The sequence below is a fragment of the Vespa velutina genome, chromosome 23, assembly GCF_912470025.1.
Source record: "Vespa velutina chromosome 23, iVesVel2.1, whole genome shotgun sequence".
Classification (NCBI taxonomy): Eukaryota; Metazoa; Arthropoda; class Insecta; order Hymenoptera; family Vespidae; genus Vespa; species Vespa velutina.
Genome location: NC_062210.1, coordinates 1,377,320 through 1,399,773, shown reverse-complemented (window position 1 = coordinate 1,399,773; position 22,454 = coordinate 1,377,320). Strand labels below are relative to the sequence as shown.

Genomic DNA, 22,454 nt, shown 5'->3' with positions numbered 1-22,454 from the left:
TATATATATATATACACAAACTCTTATAAACTCATGTATACTTAAATTCATTGATTATGTACATGTATTAAGGATTATGTCTTATGAATTTTTATCTACTTTAATTTTTTTATGTATTTCATAAATGCTAATCTAGCGAAAGGATCAGTCTCATGATAATGGAGTTTGAAAATTTAAGATTCATTATTATTATTGTTATTATTATTATTATTATTATTATTATTATTATTATTATTATTTTGATATGAGAATTATTCTTTTTCTTTGTCTTTTGTTTTCTTTTTTTTTTTGCACAATAATGAAAGTTTGAAATGAAAGATTTATTATTATTATTATTATTTTGATATAGTAACTATAGTTTTTCTTTTTCTTTTACTTTTCTTTTCTCTTCCTTTATTTTATTTCTTCTTTTACTCTCCTTTTTATTAACTCACTCTGTTCTTTTCATTTCATTTAGATCGATTATAATCGACATCTGGAAGAATTGCTCGAGCGGACGGAAGACTTGCTCTTAGAAAGTTTGAAGAGAAAAATTCATAGCAGCGACTTGGAACAACTTGCCAGTTATCATGGTCTTTTAGAAAAAGTGAAGCGTCTTTCAGACGGTAAATTGATTTATCCCACGTCTAATAAATATCTATAATAATATTTATGATATTCTTATTGTACATGTATTATTATTATTATTATTATTATTATTATTGTTGTTGTTGTTGTTGTTGTTGTTGTTGTTGTTGTTGTTGTTATTCTCTTGTTTTTGTACAATTCTAGATGAAAACGATAATACGAGAACAATGGCTTCGGAAACGCAGCTCTTTTTGCGAAAGAACAACGAACTGTCAAAGCTGGTTTCAAAAATAAAAACATTGGAACCGTCTTACGAGTTTGCGTTAAAAGAAATTGAGATTAAGTTGAAATCATTGTCGACATTCGTGGAAAAAGAAAAATGTTTAAATGCCGGTGGCAAGTTTGAATGGGTCGACAGCGTATTAGTGAAGGTAAGATCTCCCATTTAAATTCTATCGTTGTTCAAGGGAGGAAAAATAAAAGAAATAAAAAAATAAAAAAATGAAAAATAATAATAGAAAAATGACATTAAAAAAAAAAAAAAAAACAGCAACAAAAATAATAACAAAAAAAATTATTTAGTGTCTTCGTGATGGCACGTGGCTTCTCATCGATCAAGTAAATCTCTGCAGTCCAGCAGTGTTGGACCGACTTAATGGATTATTAGAACCAAATGGTGTTCTAACCATCGGTGAAAGAGGGGTCGATAATCATGGAAATGTGATCACTATTAAGCCGCATAAAAATTTTCGCTTGTTCTTAACGATGGATCCTCATTACGGAGAAATTTCAAGGTAGGTATGTTATGGCACGAGTCAAAAAAAAAAAAAAAAGAAAAAAAAAAAAAAAGTTTCTATCGAATATTGAGAAATATTGGAAACGATGTTAATTAAAACGTTTAATTATATCCCTTTATTATCAAATATCGGTTATCGAACGCTTATGTATCTACATACATGGTGCTCGTTAATTTCTTGAAATATGATTTACTATTTATGATTGATATTATGGCATAACGATAAAAGTTAATTAAAATTATTATGTTTCGTCGATTGATCTAATGTTTCCTATATATAAATGTATAAATAATATATATATGTGTGTGTATTTTTTTTTTTTTTTTTTTTTTTTTTTTTCAGGGCAATGCGTAATCGTGGTGTAGAAATTTACATGATCGGTCCGAAAGAGAATATTCATTATGATCTAATGGATATGAAATCGATGTTATATCATTACGGAATAACTAAGTGCCAACATCAAAGAGCTTTAGTTGATATATACGAAAGAATGTCGAAAGAAATCGTTACGATCGATAAACTCAATATAGTTGACCTAATGCATTCCGCATTTCTGGTTGCTCGTCGACTTACTCGCGGTTTTCCCTCAAGGCAGGCAATTAGAATCGCGTGCATTGATGTGTACATCAAAGGCAGGTCAACGAGGACGCCAGAAATAAAAGAATTTTTGATCTCCGTAATCGAGGATATTATTGATACTTTTGTAATAAGCAAAAGTAATAATGATAATTTTATAGATTTCGATGCGGCTACTTGGACTGTTAAAAATATACAAGATAATACAAAACTTACGATTATTAGACAAGAAGGTGTTTTTTTGAAATCGGCCATTGACATATATAAATCTAATCCAATGAAAAATGATTTAACACCTAAGTCGTGTTATTGGAACGATATAATTGATTTAATCGCAAATGACAATATAGAAATTTTAAATGTCGACGTTAAAGAACTTTTACCATATTTATTGATAGATATTTATGAAAGATCAACTTTGAATGACGTTGAGATCAGAAATTTGTGGTTGACTAAAATGTTAATTAATGATGATACTTTAAAGGATCTCACGAAAAAGAACAATTTATTGGCAAGTGAAGTTTTGTCATTTGACTTTCATATTTCCAAGAGATCCTTACCTTGGGATCTTGCATTTTTACCAGGGATTGCGGTTAACGATAGAAACGATGAAGTAATGAACGATGCTAATAAATTAGCTTTACTTTTATATTTGCGAACTATGATCATTATGGATGATACGATCTTGGATGAAAGTTTAGTTGATGAGAAAGAGAATACAATGTCTGTGAAGCAATACTCGAATGCAATATATCACAGTAAGTATGAATTTGTAAATAGGATATATATATATATATATATATATATATATATATATATATATATATATATATGTATGTATGTATGTATGTTTATGTATGTATAAGTTAATAATTATGAAAGTGGTCTAAATCAAAGATTTTTTCACACATGAATTTTTTTCTCTTTTCTTTTTTGGTCACACGCTATTATTATTATTATTTTTTGTTTTTGTTTTGTTTAATTTGTTAATTACACAAAAAAATTATTTCTCAAGATTAAATATCTTTACTTTTTTCTATTTGTTATAATAGAGAAAAAAAATAATTTTTAAATAATTCTAAATAATTCTAAATGTCAAAATGTCAAAAAAAATGAAAATGAAATATGTATACATATGTGTGTGTGTGATTTACATCATCTTCATAATCATCGGTACAAATATAGAATAAAATGATCAAAATCAATCATTCATGAATGAAAACTTTCGAAATTCTTATGTCTTATTTGATTAATGTTTTAACAATAAAAGTCTTTCCTTCTACGACATTAATATGACGTCCTTAATGTTTATTTATCGTCATTATTTTCATTTATATTGAAATAATTTTCTTCTTTTTCCTTTTTTTTTTTTTTTTCAGATAAACTTACGTCAAACCTAAAGAACCAACCGCTTATAATTGATTATGTAAAATTGATTTATCAAACAAGTGCATCCATACATTCTCTATTACGAGATAATGCTTTGTTAATAGATAACGAAACGTATGTTGAATTTAGACAAGGTTTGAAATATTGCAATAGATTTTTATTATTGGGAGAAATGACATTGATAAATAAATCCTCAAGACAAATTATAAATCTTGAGGAAATGACTTTATTATTGAGAGTACATTATAGATGGTTGATCAAGTTTATATGTAAATTATATGAAATTAATAAAAGAAAGTTCTCCATGATATCTGAAAGAACGATTAACGAGATGAATAATTTTTTCATTATGATCAATGAAATAAATCAATCGTTATCATCGACCCATGATCCATTTAGGAAAATAACGAAATTGATAAAGAAACATTTGACATTGCCTTTACCGCATATTTCTGAAACGTCAATGAACGTACACTTTAAGATGAGAAAAATAATAAAAAGTTTTTCACCATGGATTTATGATGGTACTAATGATCAGCTTATAAAAAAAGAACTTAAGATAATATCTATTCAAACGAACGATGCAATAACTATACGTTATCAGATTATATCATTATGGAATACAATTTATTCTAATCCTATAATGGTGGATTCTAATTCTATTTTACATGAAATATCCAAAATCGAAGAATTTTGTGAATCGAATCATTTAGATTTACATACGCCTATGGACGTATCTACGGTATTAGAAAAAATCAATTCTATCGATTCAAAAGAATTGATCAAGATATCCTCAAATATACAATTGTCGCCAATTTATGAATATTTATTTTTATTATTAGCTCATAATTCTTATAGACAAATTTGTGAAAATACGATTAACGATGGAACGTCGTTAAAATATTTATTAGAAAATTTTGCCAAAGTACCCAATATACCTGCCAATTTGATTGCCATATTATCTACGATTTTTTCTAACGAGATTGATTCAAATCAACGAATGTTATTGATGTATGAATTCTGCATACTCTTATCTCAGTTTACTCAGAACAGTTATGCCATGAAGGATTCTAAAATCCTTTTACATTGGAATGGTATAAGTAACGATGATGTAGAAACGTCTGTTACCACTTATGATATCCTAAAGGTAAAATAATAATAATATCAAAATACATTTTTATATGAAAATAATATAATATTTATCTTTTTATATTTAGGCAAATAAACACGTCGGTGGAGGAATATTGATGAATTTAATATTAGAATTGATTATGCAAAGAACGGATAAACATAAGGAAGATACAATTCTTACTGCAACAACATTAGGCTCGTATACGTCGCGTATCGAACAATTAAATAATTTGAACAATATTTTATGGCGTAACAGCGTCACGTTAACATCAAAATATTATAATATTGCCAACAATGATTTTCATGTAATGAAATTTTATTTGAATTTATATATGTCTGCCGTAGAAGATATGTATTCTGAAAATGATATTGATAAATTAATCGTTTCTACGATTGAAAAGCAAGGAAAGCATAAACAATGTGAAATAAAAAACACGTATATAAATGAATATCAAAAACCGATAGAAGAATTACGTGAAATAAGGAAGAAATTTATGAATGTGGATATTAATATTGATATTATCGAAAGAGGAAGAACATGGATGTTAATTGGTTATTTTGAACTTTTGATATTTGGAAATTTGAGTTATATCGATCCGGTACATAAGATCAATTTAAAATTGAAATGTCTAGAAGAAGATATAAAAGATTGTAAGATAGCAATTTATATAAATACATTGCAGTCATATATTTTGAAAACGTCGTTATGCAACGAGAACATTCATCCTCGATATTTAGCAATGAGGAAATATTTAGAGACAATATCCAAGGAAAGAGATAATTTGAAACTTTCCAAAGCATTTCGATCATCAATGACAGATTTCACAATGTTAACCAAAGACGTTATTAATTTCCGAAATACAATTGCATCTTATGAAACGGTATATAAACACATTGATCGTTTAACATTTGTCATAAATAAAGTCAATGAAAAACCATCGAAGGAATCTATTAAAATTGCTGAAGATGCATTAAGAGAAGCAGAAATGTGGTACTTATCGGTAGAACGTTTTACGGAACAAATAGATATTAAATATTATTCTTTTTATCCTGACATAATTCTTCCTTTATTAATAGGATTGATACATTTAAAGGAAGGAATTTCTCTTTTAATTAATGAAACGAAAAAAGAAATATCATCAATAATAATAGATTCTAATAAAGGCAATTTAGAGATATTTATTTATAATATGATACGTTATCCAACTATTGGATTGGGACAAGATAATCTGTTACATTTGGTTGATACATGTCAATCGAATTATATCAAACTAATGATTAGTAAAACCTTACGTTTAACAGATACTTCGATGTCTGTTAAAGAACAATTTCGTATTGTTAAATGTGGCTTGTACGAATTATATAATTATATATTATTAAATAGAAATTTGTCAATGGATCATTGGAAATTATTGAATGAATTATTACAACAACTCGTGACAATATGGAAACAACAGGAAGAGGAAGCTGAAAAATTAGCTATAGAGAAAGAGAGTCTTTATAAAAATAAATCAATTGGAAAATCATCGAACGTAGACGATGATCTTATTTCTGAACTTCAATATTTCTTTCCGACGTATCGTGAAAAAGATTTCAATGACATTGAAAATATTATTGAATTTAATTTAGAAGAAAATGTTACATCTACGGAATTAAAAGAATCATGTGTTAATATTATTTCGAACGATGATATTAAAGAAATTCAACAAATTCATTCTAACGTCGTAACATCGTTCGTAAAGTCCGAATGGATATTTCGCGATAACGATAACATTGAACCTAATTACATTCGTCCTTTATTACAACGATACGAGATAGCTCGTTTATTATTGAATAATAATAAATTCAATTTAAATGAAAATTTTACATCAAAATTATATAACAGCTTGCATATGTTAGTTTCGCAATCATTGCGAATTACTGAAGATGAGAATACCCAACGAATGATGTTTAGTATGATTAAAGCATATAAAAAATCATACGATTTTTATAAAGATCCCAATATACAACAAGTTAAACAATGTTTGCCATTGTGCAAATGTATTTTAACTAAGATCAATGAATTTTTAAAACAATGGTCGGAACATCCTACATTGAAATCGATAAAATGTATAATAGAAAGGATTTATAATTTTCCAATTACATCTCCACTTGCAAGATTTTTAACGGGTTTAGAATTATTATTAGTAAAATTACATCAGTGGGAAGAAAATGCTCATGTAGGTGTTAGCTTGTCAAATGATATTTTGACATTGACACAACAAATTATTTCATGGAGAAAACTTGAATTAACTTGTTGGAAGAATTGTCTCGATACTGCCTTTGAAAATTTACGATCGCAAACATCCAAATGGTGGTTTTATCTCTATGCATTAATCGAAAGTTATATATTTAAATCAATACCTACGATTAAAACTAGCAATATCGTTAAAGAAAATGAATCTATTAATAAAGAAAAATTAATAGAATTATTAGAACGATTTATCAATGAATCACCAATTGTTGAATTTGAAACAAGACTTGATTTATTATTGACGTTTCATTGTCATGTACTTTACTTTCAGCCATCTATAGAGAAAGAAGATCTCTTAGCTATATTGTGGAATATATATAATTATTATAAACAATTTCTGCAGGATGTAAATACAAAAATTCATGGATTTAAAGTACCCATTGAAAAGAAATTGAAGGATTTCGTTAAAATTGCACGTTGGAATGATATTAATTATTGGTCTGTTAAAGAAACTGTCGAGAAAACACACAGGACATTGCATAAATTTATAAAGGAATATGAAAATGTATTGAAGCAAACTGTTCTATCGTGTTTGACTGTAACGGCTGAAAGTTGTAATGCAAATATAAGAAATGATTATAAATGTGATAATGCTCAAAAGGAATATCCAATAAATCCCAATGATTTTATCATTTCTGATAGCATAATGAAAAATATTAATACAAAGGATATAAAGTTTAAATTGGAATCGACAAATATTAATAATCAGGATATTAAATATGAATTTGTATCGAGCATAGGAAAACTTTTAAATAAAGCTAAATGTTATTGCAAAGAAATCATTTTAACAAGCTCATATCCTTCTATAAGAATGGATATTGAAAACTTTATACAAGATTATATAGAACAGAGTATTCATTTAAGGAATATAGAGATTGACAGATCATTGTCAAAAAGCAAACAAAAATCACAAGCAAAAAGTATATTGCAACAAAAGAAAATGATATTAGCTAATTATTTCAAAGCTTTAAATCTTATGGGTGTATCATATCGTACTGGTATATTAACGTGGAAAAACGATATGAACAAAGTTATAGATTTTACAATATCACCATTAGATATCTCTGTAATAACGAAATATTTCAATTTGTCTAATATAGACGAACAAATGCTTATACAATGGTCAGGTTGTGACAAATATTATTATAAATCTATCATCAAATTAAATGCACTCAATGCAATATTAAGAAGTACACAAACTGACTTAGGTCAACAGAACATAGAACGCTGTCGTGGTTATTCATGTCACATAATGTTAATGGCTAATAAACAAAGATTAATTTTAAGTAAATTATTTAATTATTTTAAGCCTCTTAAAGTGCTCGTTAGAAATTTATTACAAATTGATAATATTTATATTGATATTTCCAATGAATTTCAAAATAATATTAAAGATATAAAAGAATCAATGATAAACGTGGAAATTAGTTTTGTGCAACTTTTGTTATATTTACAATGTTCTCCGAACAAGTCATCGTTCGAAATACAAACTGATACATTAGTTTTAGAAAAAAATACATTACCGATATTAGATTCTTGCGATGATATAATATTGGATGATATAAAAAATAAATTAAACGAAAATTTAAATCTGATAAGAAAAATTGGGAAAATTTTCAACTCCACATTTATTTCTACGAATGTAAAGGATATGATAAACGAAAAAACCTTCGACTTGTATCATTTAAAAGTTTTAGAGGATACTTGCAAAGAGATTGCGATGTTAAAAATGCAAATAAATGCATTATTTCATGCTTTTAGTTCTACAAATGCTATGCATCCTATCGTAGAAAGTATAACATTTTTACAAACACAAATTGAATGTAGTATTAATGCATTCAATGAATTGAAAAAATTACCGATAAATCAAAACACAGATTTATGTTCAAATGATGCTGATAGTATTAAACGTTCTATAGATAATCTGATAAAGGATATTTTACTTGTTGTACAAAAAAAATACAAAGCCAATACAAGTGAAGATGATAAACGTTGTTTAAACGATGATGATGATAATGATAATGATGAGAAAGATGTGGACGATGATTTTGAACAGAATAAATTAAAAGAAAAATTAATAGAAGATTTGGAAAAGAATATAGAAGAATTGAAAATTTCTCACATATATGAATTGGTTAAAAATCTTTTGTTCAAAATAGGCGAAAATCAAGATTGTAAAAGGTAAAGTATTTATAAACTTATAAATGATTTTTTTTCTTTTTTTTTTTTTTTTTTTAATCAAATAATATTGAATTATATACATATATATATATATATATTTTTTTTTTTCATTTACTATTATTTGTTACAGATTAATCTTACAGTGTTTGCCAATAATGGAACAATATCTTTTGTTAGTACAGTTCTATTTGAATGAACAAGTTGCATCCTTTCGAGTTACGTGCAAACTATTGTATTTACAATTGAATGTATTCTTGGATTTAGCTACAAATGGTTTCTGCGTTCCCAAAGATTTAGATATAGAGGAAGGTGATACAGAAGAGTCTGGAGATAATGTTAAAACAGGTGGAATGGGTTTGGGTGAAGGGGAGGGACAAAAAGATGTTTCAGACAGAATTGAAAGTGAGGATCAATTGGAAGATGCAAAACGAGCCGACGAAGAGGAACAAAAATCAGAAGACAAAGATTGTAAAGAAGAGGATAAGGGAATTGAAATGTCTGAGAATTTTGATAGCAAGTTACAAGATATTGAGAAAGATGAAAATAATGAAAAACGAGATGATGACGAAGAAGATGATGATTTAGATAAAGAAATGGGAGAAACAGAGGAAGGTGCTGAACAATTGGATAAAGAAATTTGGGGCGACGACGAAGAAGAAGAATCTGAAAATGAAAATAATCAATCATCCAAAGATAAGGAAGAAGAACGAGGACGAGGCGAAGAGATTGGCGATAAAGAGATCACTGCAAAGGATGACTCGAATAAGGAAGATCGTCGTGATGATGAAAAAGAACATCACGAAGATGAACAACGTGAAGAAGAAAAGAAGGAAATTAATGAAATAAATGAGCCAGAATATAACGATGATCAAATCGATCCTTATCACGGTAAACATCAACCGCAGCCAGAACCTGAACCATTTGATTTGCCAGAAGATATGAATTTGGATAATGATGATGATAATGAAAAAGAAGAAAATCATCCTGACAATGAAAACCCTTTTGATATAGATGATATGAAAGATTCGAAACCACCGCCGGAAAATGAAAATACAGATTCGATAGAAGAAAAAAATGAACAGGAAGAAAAAATAGATTTGAACGATGATTCTAGTGATGATGATGATGACGATGATGAAAGTAATGACAAAGGAGAACATGTGAATCAGGATAACGAAGAAAAAATAGACGAAGATGTAGATCCTAAAGGTACATCGAATCAAAAACAAGATACGAATAATGAAGAAGAAAGGGATGAAGAAAAGAAAGATGAGGAAACGGAGGAAAGAGAAGAATTAGAAGAAAAGGTTGCGCCTAGTGTTAATGATGCGAGTAAGGAACTTGATGCTTCAGAACAAATTGATTCTAGTAAAGATGGAACTAAAGATAATGTTATACAAGAATCGCAAACAGAACAATATCAAGAAAAACCTACGGAAAATAATCAAGACGATAGTAAGAATAATGGTGTTGGACAATCGCAATCAGAGAGACAAGAAAGTGGTCATGCAGGTTCCTCAATAGATGACACTAATACTTTATCCCAGCAAGAAGAAAATAAATCCAAACAGATGAATAAAAGAAAGAATCTTGGTATGGCTGATGAAAATCGTAGTTTACTCGACAAAACTGAACCGGAAAGGAAGAAATTGAAAATGATTCATTCGCAGGAAGAAATATTGGAACGAGAACAACAGGATCAAACGATAAATAAAGATAAAGATGATATCGATATGTGTCAACATATTAAAAATAATGATCAATTTGATGATTACGCAATGGATGCAGCTACTGAGAATCAATTAAAACAGCAAGCATCGAATATGGAAGATGAAGAAAATAAAGAAAAAAAGGAAGAAGAAGAAGAAGAAGAAGAGGGTATGGATGTTGATCTTCATAAAGATGAAAATGAAGATTTTAATAAAGAGGAAGACAACATACCTAAACAGAATCCAGAGAAGTTGGTTCAGGATAAGAAAGAACAACATAAAAATGATTCGTCCCAGAAAGGAAATAACAATGAAATGAATCAAATGGAGACAAATGTAGAAATAGAAGGTGATTTTATAGAAACGGTAAAAGTAGAACGTGGAAAAGATACAACATTTCATACTAATATGGATATAGATAATAATGGTAAATTGAATAAATCAATTGAAATAACAAGAACAGAAGTTGAAAAGATGTTAAGCGAATGGACTTATGTACCGTCAACGGAAGAGGCAACAATTGCATGGAATTATTTAAGTACGGTTACTGATTCGGCCGCTCGTGGTTTATCTGAAAAATTAAGATTAGTTTTGGAACCTACAAAAGCGACAAGATTAAAAGGAGATTATAGAACGGGAAGACGTATTAATATGAGAAAAATTATTCCATATATTGCTAGTCAATTTAGAAAGGATAAAATATGGTTAAGGAGAACTAAACCGTCTAAACGTGATTATCAAATTGTATTAGCATTAGATGATTCAAGTAGTATGGCTGATAATCATTCCAAAGAATTAGCTTTCGAATCTCTTTCATTAATAAGTAAAGCTATGACATATTTAGAAGTAGGACAACTTTGTGTTATAAGCTTTGGCGAACGTGTAAGTGTTTTACATCCATTAGGAGAAACATTCACTGAACAAAGTGGTTCCAGGTAAATATGATCTATAATCCCTTCAATGAGACGAATTATAAAATGTAAATAAATAAACGTGATGATATATTTTGGAATACCATGTAATCTATCATACGCTTAACACGCAATTGTTTTGTTTACATTCGTCTCATTGAGAATTGTAGTACTATAATACTACATTTTATATAATGTAATTTGACGATATAACTTATAAATTTAATTTATTACCTTTTTATAAACTTTTATACAGATTGATTCAAGAAATGAGATTTGAACAGAAAAAGACATCAGTAGGACAATTAGTTGACTTTACCGTGGATATGTTTGAAACTCAATCTAGCTCTTCTGATAATGCCAAACTAGTTGTTGTATTATCCGATGGTAGGGGTATATTTTCCGAAGGAACTGATAAAGTAAATCACGCTGTTAGAAGAGCTAAGATGGCAGATATTTTCCTCGTATTTATAATAGTTGATAATCCGATAAATAAGGTAATATATATATATATTTCTTTTTCTTTTTTATCAAAAATTAATAAAATGGTGATTTGATTGTTGATTAATTTTTTACATTTTTAGGACTCCATTTTGGATATAAGAATGCCTGTATTCGAAGATGGAAAATTATTAAGTATTCGTTCCTATATGGATAGTTTTCCATTTCCATTTTATATGATTTTGAGGGATATTAATATGCTACCTGGAGTATTAAGCGACGCTTTAAGACAATGGTTCGAAGTTGTTGGCAAAATAGATACATAAAACAATTAAGCGTGACAATATTATATAATTGTATAATATATAATATACAAAAAAAAAAATAAATCATTAAATGAAACTACAATTTCTTTCATTTGTAACTTAGAACAATGGTCTCTCTTTATAATGTTATGTGATAAATTTGAAAAACCGCGCGTTTTTTATGAATAGGATTGATTCAACCAATCGGTAACGAGCATTTATAATACAACCAATCACAAGCTTGAAAGTAGAATATATATTGTAATAATAATATATGTGTAATATATAAATCGCGTAATCACAAAAATTAAAAGTAATAGTTGAATGTATTTAATAAAAAAAAAAAAAAAAAAAAGAACAAAATTAAAGTAATCTATGTTTCAAAATATAAGAATTGCAACGATATTCCTCGCATATCTAATCATACATAACCTCAAAAGCAAGTTTATTTGCAATGTGTTTTGATACCAAATTGAAATAATAATTATAAATAAAGAAAGGAAAAAAAAATCACAAAATGAATACGTTAGTTAATTGCTGTAAATATTTTTCTAAAATTACATTAAATACAACAAAGCATCAATATTTTGTAAGAAAATATGCTGTTCATTTATCGGATTATAACATTAATTGGGTTAGACCTAAAAAAATATGCATAACAAAACCAGAAAAAAGCGGTGACTTGGGTATACCTCATGATGTAAAACCAACAGATTTACTTTTAGGATATGATAAGTCGAAAGAACTACAAGAGTAAGTATAAATTCATAAAAAATATTATTATAAACATATTTATAACATTGCATCTAAAAACTGAGAATTCTATACTAGTGCCGATGAGATTGTAAAAAAATTAGTTTCATTAGAATTTCAACCCCGAAGAGAAATTATAAATATGAGAAGGGAAAAGATATTGGAACTGGTTAAAAGGCATAAATTAGATCGTGGATCAACAGAAGCTAGGAGTAAGTTTTCTTTTTTTATAATTAACTCTATATATATATTTAAATGTTTTAATAAATTTATCTTTTCAAGTTGCTTCAATGACGTCCGAAATATTACAGTTACAAGAAATCATAAAAAAACATCCTAGGGATAAGAAGAAGAAAGTATTTTTAAAGGAATTAATAGAAAAAAGAAACAAATATTTGAGAATATTACGTAAATGGGATTATAAGCGTTACGAATGGATTTTAGAAAAATTAAACCTTTTTTATAAAGAAACACCTATGTATGTATAAGCTCTATTTTATTCATATTTTTTTATAAATTATAATAATTTACACGACACGATTAATATCTTTTCCTTTTATTTTCATCTTGTTATACAGAAATTCGGTTGCACCGTATAGAAAGGATTCTTTAAGGAAATTAACGCAAAAGTTATGCGATAAAATAAAACAAGAGAAATTGGATGCTTATAAAGCGGAATTAAAAAAACAACAGAAATTATTTTACAAACAAAAAATAAAAGACTTTATTTTTATTAAAAACGAGGAATTAGAATTAGGATTAGAACCAACTATAACGGAGGATGATATTGAAAATATAAAGAAAAAATTCAATGAGATAAATAACGAAGAAACGATGTAATATATGGACTATTTAATGACATTATAAATATAAATTATACGACTTAAGTTATTGTTAATAATAAAATTTCATTTACCCTAAACGTTATTATTTTAAGGAAAAAAAAAAAAAAAAAAAAAAAAAAAAAAAAAAAAAAGGTCATATTTTAATTATAAATAATTATAATAATTATATCTACTTCATAATTTAATTCGTATTTAATATAAACGATATGAATATCGTAAATTATATCCTAATATTCACCATACGGAAAATCGAAAGTAAACTGTTTAATCGATTTCTGTTGTCTTTTAACCGGTTTACGTTCATTTTTACATGAAAAAAAAAGTATCCATACCAGTTTGATCGATATTCTTGACGGAAACGGTAAAAGAAATCTCTCATCGAACGAGTCTTTATATCCGGTTTATCGACTTCAATTCAAATTTGGATAGTTTCGTTAGAAAGCATACATACATTGGTTACAGGAATATCTCAAGACGAATGTAAATAATTGGAGAAATTTGTAGGGAGTGGCAAGATATCATAATCTTTCACTATTGTATTTGCATTCCGTGTACATCTTTCGTGTAAGTGTAAGTGAACATAACTGGAATCATCACGTAACACGATCACGTATAAGTATAGTTCTGCGAGAGGAAAAAAACGTATAATTTTTGTATATGAATTATAATTAAAAAAAAAAAAAAAAAAAAAAAAAAAAAAAATGGTTTAACGGAAATTCTTTTTCTTTTTTTCTTTTCTTCTTTTTTTTTGTTAATAATTAATCTCGACTGTAATAACAAAAAAAAAAAAAAAAGAAAGAAAAAAGAAAAGAACGTACGAGAGAATAAAAATCGTCGAAACTATTAAAAAGCGAGCTCTTTCAAAATTTTCATTTTTAAAATCTCGCGACAGATCGAATTGTTAATCAAAGCAAAACGCGGATCGAATATTTTTTTAAATTCAGATTATTAAAACTAATATATACCTACATCGTAATTAAATAAAACTAATATATAAAAGAAAGAAGGATCGTACTTTTAAACGTGTGCTATTTTTTAAATTGAACACGGTTAATTTGAAAATTTTTTTTAAATCGTGATAGATCGAATTGCAACGTGCTACGATTACGACGATCGAACATTATCGATATTCAGCTTATAAATATATTTATTATAACAAGAAAAAAAAATCAATGATCTTTCAAACGTATACTTTTATCAATTTTAAAGATCGTACTTAATGTATGACGATTCAATTCAGTTTATAAAAAAAAAAAAAAAAATAATATACTTTGAGAGAAAACGATCAAGATGAGATAGCAAAAGTTTCTGAGAATGGAAGAAGTGTAACGAAAAAGAAAGCAACCAAAGTAAATATGACGTAAATTCGATCATTTCATATTGAAGAATGTTATTTCAGTCTTCATCGGAGAAAATTCAATCGACTTGTTTATCGTAAATGTTAGTGTTAGAAGAGAATTAGAAGAAGATTTTAAAGCGGTCATAATTTTTTTTCTCTCTTTCCTTTTCTTTTTTTCTTTCTTTTTTTTTCTTTTTTTTTTTTTTTTTTTTTTTTTTTTTAAGCAAACGTCCTGTTCCCATGCGGCGCAATGGATTCGTGCAATGGATCTTGGATTGCGTTCGAGTGTAAAATGGTCTTAGGACGAGGACGAGCCGTGGAAGAGTGGATAAGAAAAAATGCGAGTGAACGTTCGCGGTATATATAAAAGGAAGAATCGCGCCGTTGGATGCTGCAACCGTCTCTGCGCTCGCAAAGAGACATCGTTGAAAATAATCGTCGTTGAATTCGCCCCGGTGAAAATATATTTAAAAGAGTGAAAATATATTTAATCTTGAAATAAACGACGAATTTTCTTTCGCCGTTTATCTTTCGCGACCTTTTTCTTCCCTCCCTCCTTCCTCCTCCTCCTCTTCTTCTTCTCCATTTCATTTTCTTTTTTCTTTTCTTTCTTTCTTTTTCTTGGAAAACTCGACAACGTGGAGATACATTTGTCGAATTATTTGAGAAAAAAAAAAAAAAAAAAAAGAATTCATCGACGACGATGTTACTGAAGGTAATAAAATTTCGAAACGTTATCGACGATTTTACGTCTTTCTTTTTCTTTCTTTCTTCTTTTTTTTTTTTTTAATTCTCCTTCTCTTCAAATCTACGCTAATCCCCGTTTTAATCTTTCTTTTTTCTTTTTCTTTTTCTTTTTGTTTTCCCTTTCTTTTTACCGTCGTGCACAATTTCATCGTTTCGAAATCATCACCGTGCGAATGCTACTCTTCGTTCCTGTGGAAAATGTGTACGTGCTCGCGCGCTTGTTTGTGTGTGTATGTTTATGTGTACACGTGTGTACATATGTGTGTATGTGTGTGTGTACGTGTAAAAATAAATATTATGAAACTATACGCGAAAAGCGAGTTTATAAAATTATTTAGAGAAAAAGGAAAAAAAAAAAAAAAAAAAACAAAAAATGAAAAGAAAAACAGGACAAAAAAAGAAAAGAAAAAAAGAGTAATCTTAAAAATATTTCTCTTTCTCTCTCTCTCTCTCTCCCTCTCTTTCTTTTTATGTGTGTTTGTGTATATTTTTTTTTTTTTATATTTGAAAAAAAAAAAAGAAGAACTAAAATAGAGAAATAAAAAGCAATATCGTTATATTAATTAAATTGACGTCGTTATCTCCGAAAAATTATGTCGCTATATCGAGGATTACAATATTGTTGGATTATCTTGGATTTCTAAATCGTGTCTTCCGTGTGTTCGTTCATGAGGTCACAGGAGAAAAGTTCCTTCTAAATAATGTTTCAACGTGGAACGAGTTAGGATAAATTGACGTGTGGGTTGGCAATTAATTTCAAACGAGCGCACATATATATATACACACACACACACACACACACACACATATACACATACAGGTGAACGTAATAGAACATTCGTATATGTCTAAACCAAACGGATATACATAGAGACAAGAGGCACTCCTTTATAAGGTACAAACTCATCGTTTCCACTTCTATTATGCAACGAGGATTTTACTAACACTATTACAAACGATATATATATCTGGTCCACGCATACGCAACTCGTAAAAGATCGCACGATTCCCATAAAGTCAACGAAGCACAGTTCTCTTTCTTTCTTTCTCTCTCTCTCTCTCTCTCTCTTTTTTTTCTCTTTCTCTTTCTTTCTCTCATCCTTTGGAATGTCTTCCTACGATGATGAAATTAACTTTTTCCTTTCAGATACTCCTTTTATGTTGCCTGTTGGAGTTTAATCATGCAGCCGTTTATCCAGAGTAAGAAATAAAAATTATACTTAAAAGTATATTTAATTATTTACAAAGTTTGCAAATAGAAGTGAAGTTTTGTATGTAAAAGCGAAAGGAAAACAAATAATTCATGAACATTCGATCGAATGTTCTTTTCTTTTTTCCTTTTTTTTTTTTCTTTTTTTTTTTCTTTTAGATATAACTATAAGCTTTTATAAATTACGACGAAAAGAAAAAAAATATATATATTGAATTATTCAGAAAGTATGAGGATGAAATAGGTCGGAAAATTTCAAGAGCAAGAGAAAAAAAGCAAATAAATAAATAAAAAAGAAGCAAATTTCTAAACGCACTTGATCGAAATATACAATAAAATATTAACATGCATTTGGGACATTTTGAAAAATTCTTGTGATCTTACTTTTTTTTTTTATCTACAAAAATCATTCTTAAAGCCAAAACAAATATTACCCTCGTGTCGTGATACATATGGATATATAGAAATAGATACAAAATTTCTGGATAATCTAATAAAAATGTACAAATATACATATATATATATATCGTCAGTTTCGAATAAAGGCAAGATTTTTTTCTTTAAAAAAAAAAAAAAAACAGATATAACCCGGAAAATTTCGAAAGTAGACGAAATTTTTATCCATGTTCACCGGTCGGTTCATTGCCACTCGATGCCAATCCGCCGGCCATCGCTTGTGCCTTTAAATCTGCAGGGAATGCAAAAAGAGGTTCAAATGTTCCTTCTCGTGCTCCACCACCAACATATGTCAAGGTATCATCACCGATATCTTACAAACCATTACCAAGGACATCTTCTTTGGTATACGTCGCACCGCCCATCGTAAAATCAGCATCCGCCGTTGTTGCAACCGATCGAAAATCCATTGATAAGGACGTCGATTATATGGTAAAATAATTTCATTACCTTACTCGATTAAAAATAATTAATAAATTAATAAATCAATTTAATTGTTTAATTAAATTTAAAAAGTATTCTGTTATAATATAACGAAATTGATTGATTTTTTTTTTTCTTTTCTCTTTGTCTTTTGTTTTAACAACTCACACAACCAACAGCAGTTTTTTCCTTTTCAATTTTAATTTACTACACAATATTTTTATTTTTTTTTTTTTGTAGTCTTATCCAAAGTATTCGTTTAATTATGGCGTTATCGATGGATACACCGGTGATTCTAAATCTGCATGGGAGGAAAGAGACGGAGATACTGTGAAGGGAGAATACTCGGTGGTCGAGGCCGATGGAACTATTAGAACAGTTTCGTATACGGCTGATGATCACAATGGTTTTAATGCCGTTGTCACGAGAAGCGAGCCTCCAAAGAAAGAGAAATCTTCGGAGAATGTTAAAGCATTTATACCAGCATCTCTTATAAATGGAGATATTAAAAAATTGCGACATTGATCTTTTTATGGTAATATGATTATCTTTAATTTGCAAAAATCGATAACATTTATTGTATGTTTTGTAATAATTTACGTATAGTAATTATTTTTTCTTTCTTTTCTTTTCTTTTTTTTTGTTTTTTTTTTTTTTTTAAATAGGAACATAAAAGGATCGACGGAGTGTAACGATAGTTCCTTGAAATTAATCAGAAGAAAACGTATTAACGACTATGAGGCTTTTTCAAATTTGTACTTATTAAAGACGCCTAAGCATAATCCAGACTGTGCTTTAACGATTCTAAGGTACATAGTGTATATATATATATATACATATATATAAATATAAATATATATATATATATATTTATATGAGGTACTTAATCATGTATGTTAAAGTTAGTTTATATTCAATACTTTTATTATTATCTATAAACGATAACTCTGCATAGATAGAAAATCTATTATACAGAAGGATCGAGGACCTTAATTTAAAAAAAAAAAAAATAAATAAATAAATAATAATAATAAAAAAACGAATAAATAAAAAAGAAAATTAATAAATAAATAAAAAACAAAAAAGAGAGCAAGATGTAAGAAATATGAAGAATATTTAATACAAAAATAATAAAATAAAGTATTCACACATAATACTTGTTAACAGCTGGACGAATTGAGATGTATCGTTAATATACATATATGTAGATTTGTTTACTACATTCGGACAGAGGTAATATGTGTTTACATTCAGATGATATTCATTATTATCTTTTTCTAAAATACTCGCACATAATATTTTCTTTCTCTCTCTCTCTCTCTCTCTCTCTCTCTCTCTCTCTTTCTCTCTCGGTTTTACTACTGCGCCGCGTTTCCGTTTAGAGGTGTCCATAATCGATATAAAAAACTTAAAAATATATAACAATGACGATGACTGCAATTACAGATAGAATGTCGAAGTGACGTAGTTCTCTCATGATTTTCTTTTTTGTTTTCTTTTTGTTTTTTTTTTTTTTGTTTTTTTTTATTGGTTTTTTTTTGTTTCTTTTCTTTTTATTTTTATATCAAACGCAAATCGTACGCTAAAAAATTAGTTCCTTTCTCACACATCAAATATATAAATGTTCAAACAGTTTAATCGTAAACACGTTCATTTCGAACGATTCAAACAAAGTTTCATATTCTTTCATGGAAAACTATTATCTTTTACAAACAACAACATGTGTTCCTTTCTAATGTCGATACTTTGATACACATTGATACTCGCGTTAATATCAAAATGTTGTTACGGTTAGAGAGTTACTTTGCGTATGAACGATAATAATTCATTCACAAAGAATTATTTAATCCCCCTGTAAACACCGACAATCCATTTAATTCGTTTTAATAATTCTATCTGTTTCTCGATCTTTTATTACTATTTTTTTTAGCACTGTTCGTAGATTTGGTTTTATTCGAGTCTTTGCTGTTATTATGACAATCCTTGATGGGCGTAGGAACATGTTCTATGTTGCCATTGGACATAGGTCCATTTGAGAAAGGGGTAGAACCAGAATCGGGGTTGTTAACAGTGCCATTATTTTGAGTATATCCAGGTTGCGCGGAAGTGTGATTCTTGCCACTTGTTTCCTTGTTATTACTAGATATTGTATTCGAATTGCTGAAGTTGCAATTATCCTCGCTGCCACTGTTTCCAATTTGAGACTCCGATTCACTGTATCGTTCAACTGGAATGATGGGGCTGATGTTAACGGTACACAATATGGTAATAGAAAATTGTAGAAGTGCAGAATGGAAGAAAAGCTTATTATACGTGCAATCATAGTTTTACAAGCGTAAATTATAGGAACACACCAATTAAAAAATGTATCTATAGAAAATCGATAAATATCTATTATACATTGATTTTTAACGATGGAAATAGATTTAAATAAATAGACGTAAACATTTAGGATCAAACTAGATAATTTCTATGTCATTAAAACAGGATACAAGAGAACTACCACTTTGATGTATTACTGAAATATTTTTTATGTACTAATGATGATTATTTGTAATTGTATGTAATTGATGATTGTTTTAAGAGAATTCAATTGTAGAAAACTAATGGATCATGCATATATGTTTACAGTGTCTGTAACTTTAGATAAAAAGTTATATTTGATAACAATGATTCCAGTCAAATACTTAGGTGCTAGATTCTATAACGTTAGTTTCAACGTTTATATAATAATATTCAAACAATTGATACATCTAATACCAACAAGCATATATATATATATATAATATATATAATATATATATATAATATATATAATATATACATATATATAATATAATATAATATATATATAACATAATAAATAAAATTAAAAAAAGAAAAACTTAAATAAATATAAATGACTACTTATGCAAAAAAGATAGTAAAAGTAATAATAAATTCTATGGAAAAGAAAATAATAAAAAGAAATACAAGATTTCTTTAAAAGCTTTAAGATATTCATTTTGTAAATAAATAAATAATTATGTATATCCATTCAGGTCCTTACTTTTTTCTTGCGTGTTTTCCACAAGACCATTTACAGCCTGTAACAAGGAACAAAATAAGCCAATCTATATTATCTTTAATAATGTTTTATAAGTAAATAACATATAAATAACTATTCGTACTTTTTCTTAATTCTTAAATAATACTAATATATTTATTAAGCTGGTCTAGTCTTCTATTCATATACAAAATATATGCTTGTATATAAATATCATAGAGACAGATTACTCACTGCCATGGATGTAATAGAAGATTTAGAAAATAATCTTTCGGCTTCCTTGAATTTTCTATTACGTTTATCGGCTTTACTATTGGTATTTTTATTACTCGCTAAATACCTGTCCCATCCTCGTATTATATTGCCATATAATTGTGTGTCTTCCAAGTAACTTCCCTCGAATGCATATATCTGACGTTCTAAATTTGCTAAAGTATCCTACACGAATACAATAACATTGTGATTCCTTCAAATAACTAACGATGATAATATATCGAAAATTATTATAGGAAATTCTAATTAATCAGATAGATTATCAATAAAATTATAATATTAAATAAATGAAATATACAAATACAGCTTTGGCTTAACAAGATAACCTCAAAAATTGATAGATGATACATCATTTTACTAAAGAATTTTTTCCAAATAAACTTAAAAATATTGTTGTAGAAATGTATATGTAATACTTCTCAAATGATCAAAATGATAAATAAAAAGATTGAGAAACGTTTTTCTTTTTTCTTTTTTTTTTGTGATAAAGTACAATGGTATTTTACTTACAGCAATCTCAGCTTTACGTTTTACAAGTTCTGCTAATTCGGCTCTTAAGTCGACTGAAGATTTCGTCGACATTTTTTTCACTTCTAAATACTAAGATTAATTTTATCGACAAAATTTAATTAAGAGAATATAATTTTCTAAAATATTAAACTTTCTGTATTCGCAAAATTATTACATCCACTCACATGCACGCGCAAACACAGAGTGAGGGTGAATTATTGTATTTCCGTCATTTGAAACAGTAACGTCCAATCAGAATCGTAGATCTTTAAACAGAATGGCGGGAATTCAAATGTTTACTTTTGAAACTCTTAAACAAAATTTCCGATTCATTATATCAAAATAGAATTAAATTATTGATAATATATTGCTAATAATATATTTTATATTGCTCGATTAATTATAGAATATAATAAAATTCTCAAATAATTTCTTAGGAAACTGCGTTAAATAGTTATAATTTTTTTATTGTTTAAAATTTGTTCAATTATTATATTCTATTCTCATAATAATCATTATATAATATATTATATAATATAATATATAATTTAT

General features: G+C 27.8%; 4 protein-coding genes across 6 annotated transcripts in view; 3 read left to right on the top strand and 1 right to left on the bottom strand.

Annotated features, from left to right (window-relative positions):
• LOC124956751 (midasin) overlaps window positions 1–12,397 on the top strand; it is a 113,714-nt gene extending 101,317 nt beyond the window's left edge. The window contains exons 16-24 of the mRNA XM_047512954.1: window positions 458–605; window positions 772–998; window positions 1,150–1,361; window positions 1,707–2,698; window positions 3,320–4,476; window positions 4,547–8,934; window positions 9,065–11,578; window positions 11,811–12,051; window positions 12,139–12,397. Of these exons, the coding sequence (XP_047368910.1) occupies window positions 458–605; window positions 772–998; window positions 1,150–1,361; window positions 1,707–2,698; window positions 3,320–4,476; window positions 4,547–8,934; window positions 9,065–11,578; window positions 11,811–12,051; window positions 12,139–12,321 (10,062 nt within the window). The 3' untranslated portion in view covers window positions 12,322–12,397. The remainder of the gene's footprint in view (window positions 1–457; window positions 606–771; window positions 999–1,149; window positions 1,362–1,706; window positions 2,699–3,319; window positions 4,477–4,546; window positions 8,935–9,064; window positions 11,579–11,810; window positions 12,052–12,138) is intronic.
• Window positions 12,398–12,645: 248 nt separating this feature from the next.
• On the top strand, window positions 12,646–13,940 carry LOC124956756 (28S ribosomal protein S15, mitochondrial). Its single transcript, XM_047512968.1, has 4 exons — window positions 12,646–13,053; window positions 13,132–13,265; window positions 13,336–13,531; window positions 13,632–13,940. Exons 1-4 carry the CDS (start codon window positions 12,818–12,820, stop codon window positions 13,891–13,893), a joined length of 828 nt encoding a protein of 275 aa, XP_047368924.1. The 5' UTR covers window positions 12,646–12,817; the 3' UTR covers window positions 13,894–13,940.
• A 727-nt stretch (window positions 13,941–14,667) lies between these two features.
• LOC124956757 (cuticle protein 19-like) lies at window positions 14,668–18,880 on the top strand. Of its 3 annotated transcripts, none has more exons than XM_047512969.1 (5): window positions 14,668–15,692; window positions 17,132–17,184; window positions 17,776–18,082; window positions 18,314–18,608; window positions 18,739–18,880. In XM_047512969.1, exons 1-4 carry the CDS (start codon window positions 15,576–15,578, stop codon window positions 18,596–18,598), a joined length of 762 nt encoding a protein of 253 aa, XP_047368925.1. In that variant the 5' UTR covers window positions 14,668–15,575; the 3' UTR covers window positions 18,599–18,608; window positions 18,739–18,880. The 3 variants fall into 3 exon arrangements, with proteins under 3 accessions (XP_047368925.1, XP_047368927.1, XP_047368926.1); XM_047512971.1 differs by having other exon boundaries at window positions 15,560–15,952; XM_047512970.1 differs by lacking the exon at window positions 14,668–15,692 and having other exon boundaries at window positions 16,497–17,184.
• On the bottom strand, window positions 18,697–22,134 carry LOC124956760 (chromatin modification-related protein MEAF6). Its single transcript, XM_047512972.1, has 4 exons — window positions 21,903–22,134; window positions 21,354–21,557; window positions 21,123–21,159; window positions 18,697–20,300 (listed from the first exon to the last, which is right to left on the bottom strand). The coding sequence occupies exons 1-4, from the start codon at window positions 21,972–21,974 to the stop codon at window positions 19,966–19,968; spliced, it is 648 nt and encodes a 215-aa protein (XP_047368928.1). The 5' UTR covers window positions 21,975–22,134; the 3' UTR covers window positions 18,697–19,965.
• Between the last annotated feature and the right edge of the window lie 320 nt (window positions 22,135–22,454).

What these genes read in the sequence shown, in the direction of transcription:
- LOC124956756 (XM_047512968.1), top strand. Translation starts at nt 12,818, where the DNA reads ATGAATACGTTAGTTAATTGCTGTAAATATTTTTCTAAAATTACATTA. An exon ending in AAGTCGAAAGAACTACAAGA is followed by an intron (nt 13,054 to 13,131) that starts GTAAGTATAAAT and finishes ATTCTATACTAG; the next exon opens with TGCCGATGAGATTGTAAAAA. An exon ending in TGGATCAACAGAAGCTAGGA is followed by an intron (nt 13,266 to 13,335) that starts GTAAGTTTTCTT and finishes TATCTTTTCAAG; the next exon opens with TTGCTTCAATGACGTCCGAA.
- LOC124956760 (XM_047512972.1), bottom strand. Translation starts at nt 21,974, where the DNA reads ATGTCGACGAAATCTTCAGTCGACTTAAGAGCCGAATTAGCAGAACTT. An exon ending in AACGTAAAGCTGAGATTGCT is followed by an intron (nt 21,558 to 21,902) that starts GTAAGTAAAATA and finishes GTATTCGTGTAG; the next exon opens with GATACTTTAGCAAATTTAGA. An exon ending in CTTCTATTACATCCATGGCA is followed by an intron (nt 21,160 to 21,353) that starts GTGAGTAATCTG and finishes TCCTTGTTACAG; the next exon opens with GCTGTAAATGGTCTTGTGGA.
- LOC124956757 (XM_047512969.1), top strand. Translation starts at nt 15,576, where the DNA reads ATGCGAGTGAACGTTCGCGGTATATATAAAAGGAAGAATCGCGCCGTT. An exon ending in TCGTCGTTGAATTCGCCCCG is followed by an intron (nt 15,693 to 17,131) that starts GTGAAAATATAT and finishes TTTTCCTTTCAG; the next exon opens with ATACTCCTTTTATGTTGCCT. An exon ending in CATGCAGCCGTTTATCCAGA is followed by an intron (nt 17,185 to 17,775) that starts GTAAGAAATAAA and finishes AAAAAAAAACAG; the next exon opens with ATATAACCCGGAAAATTTCG.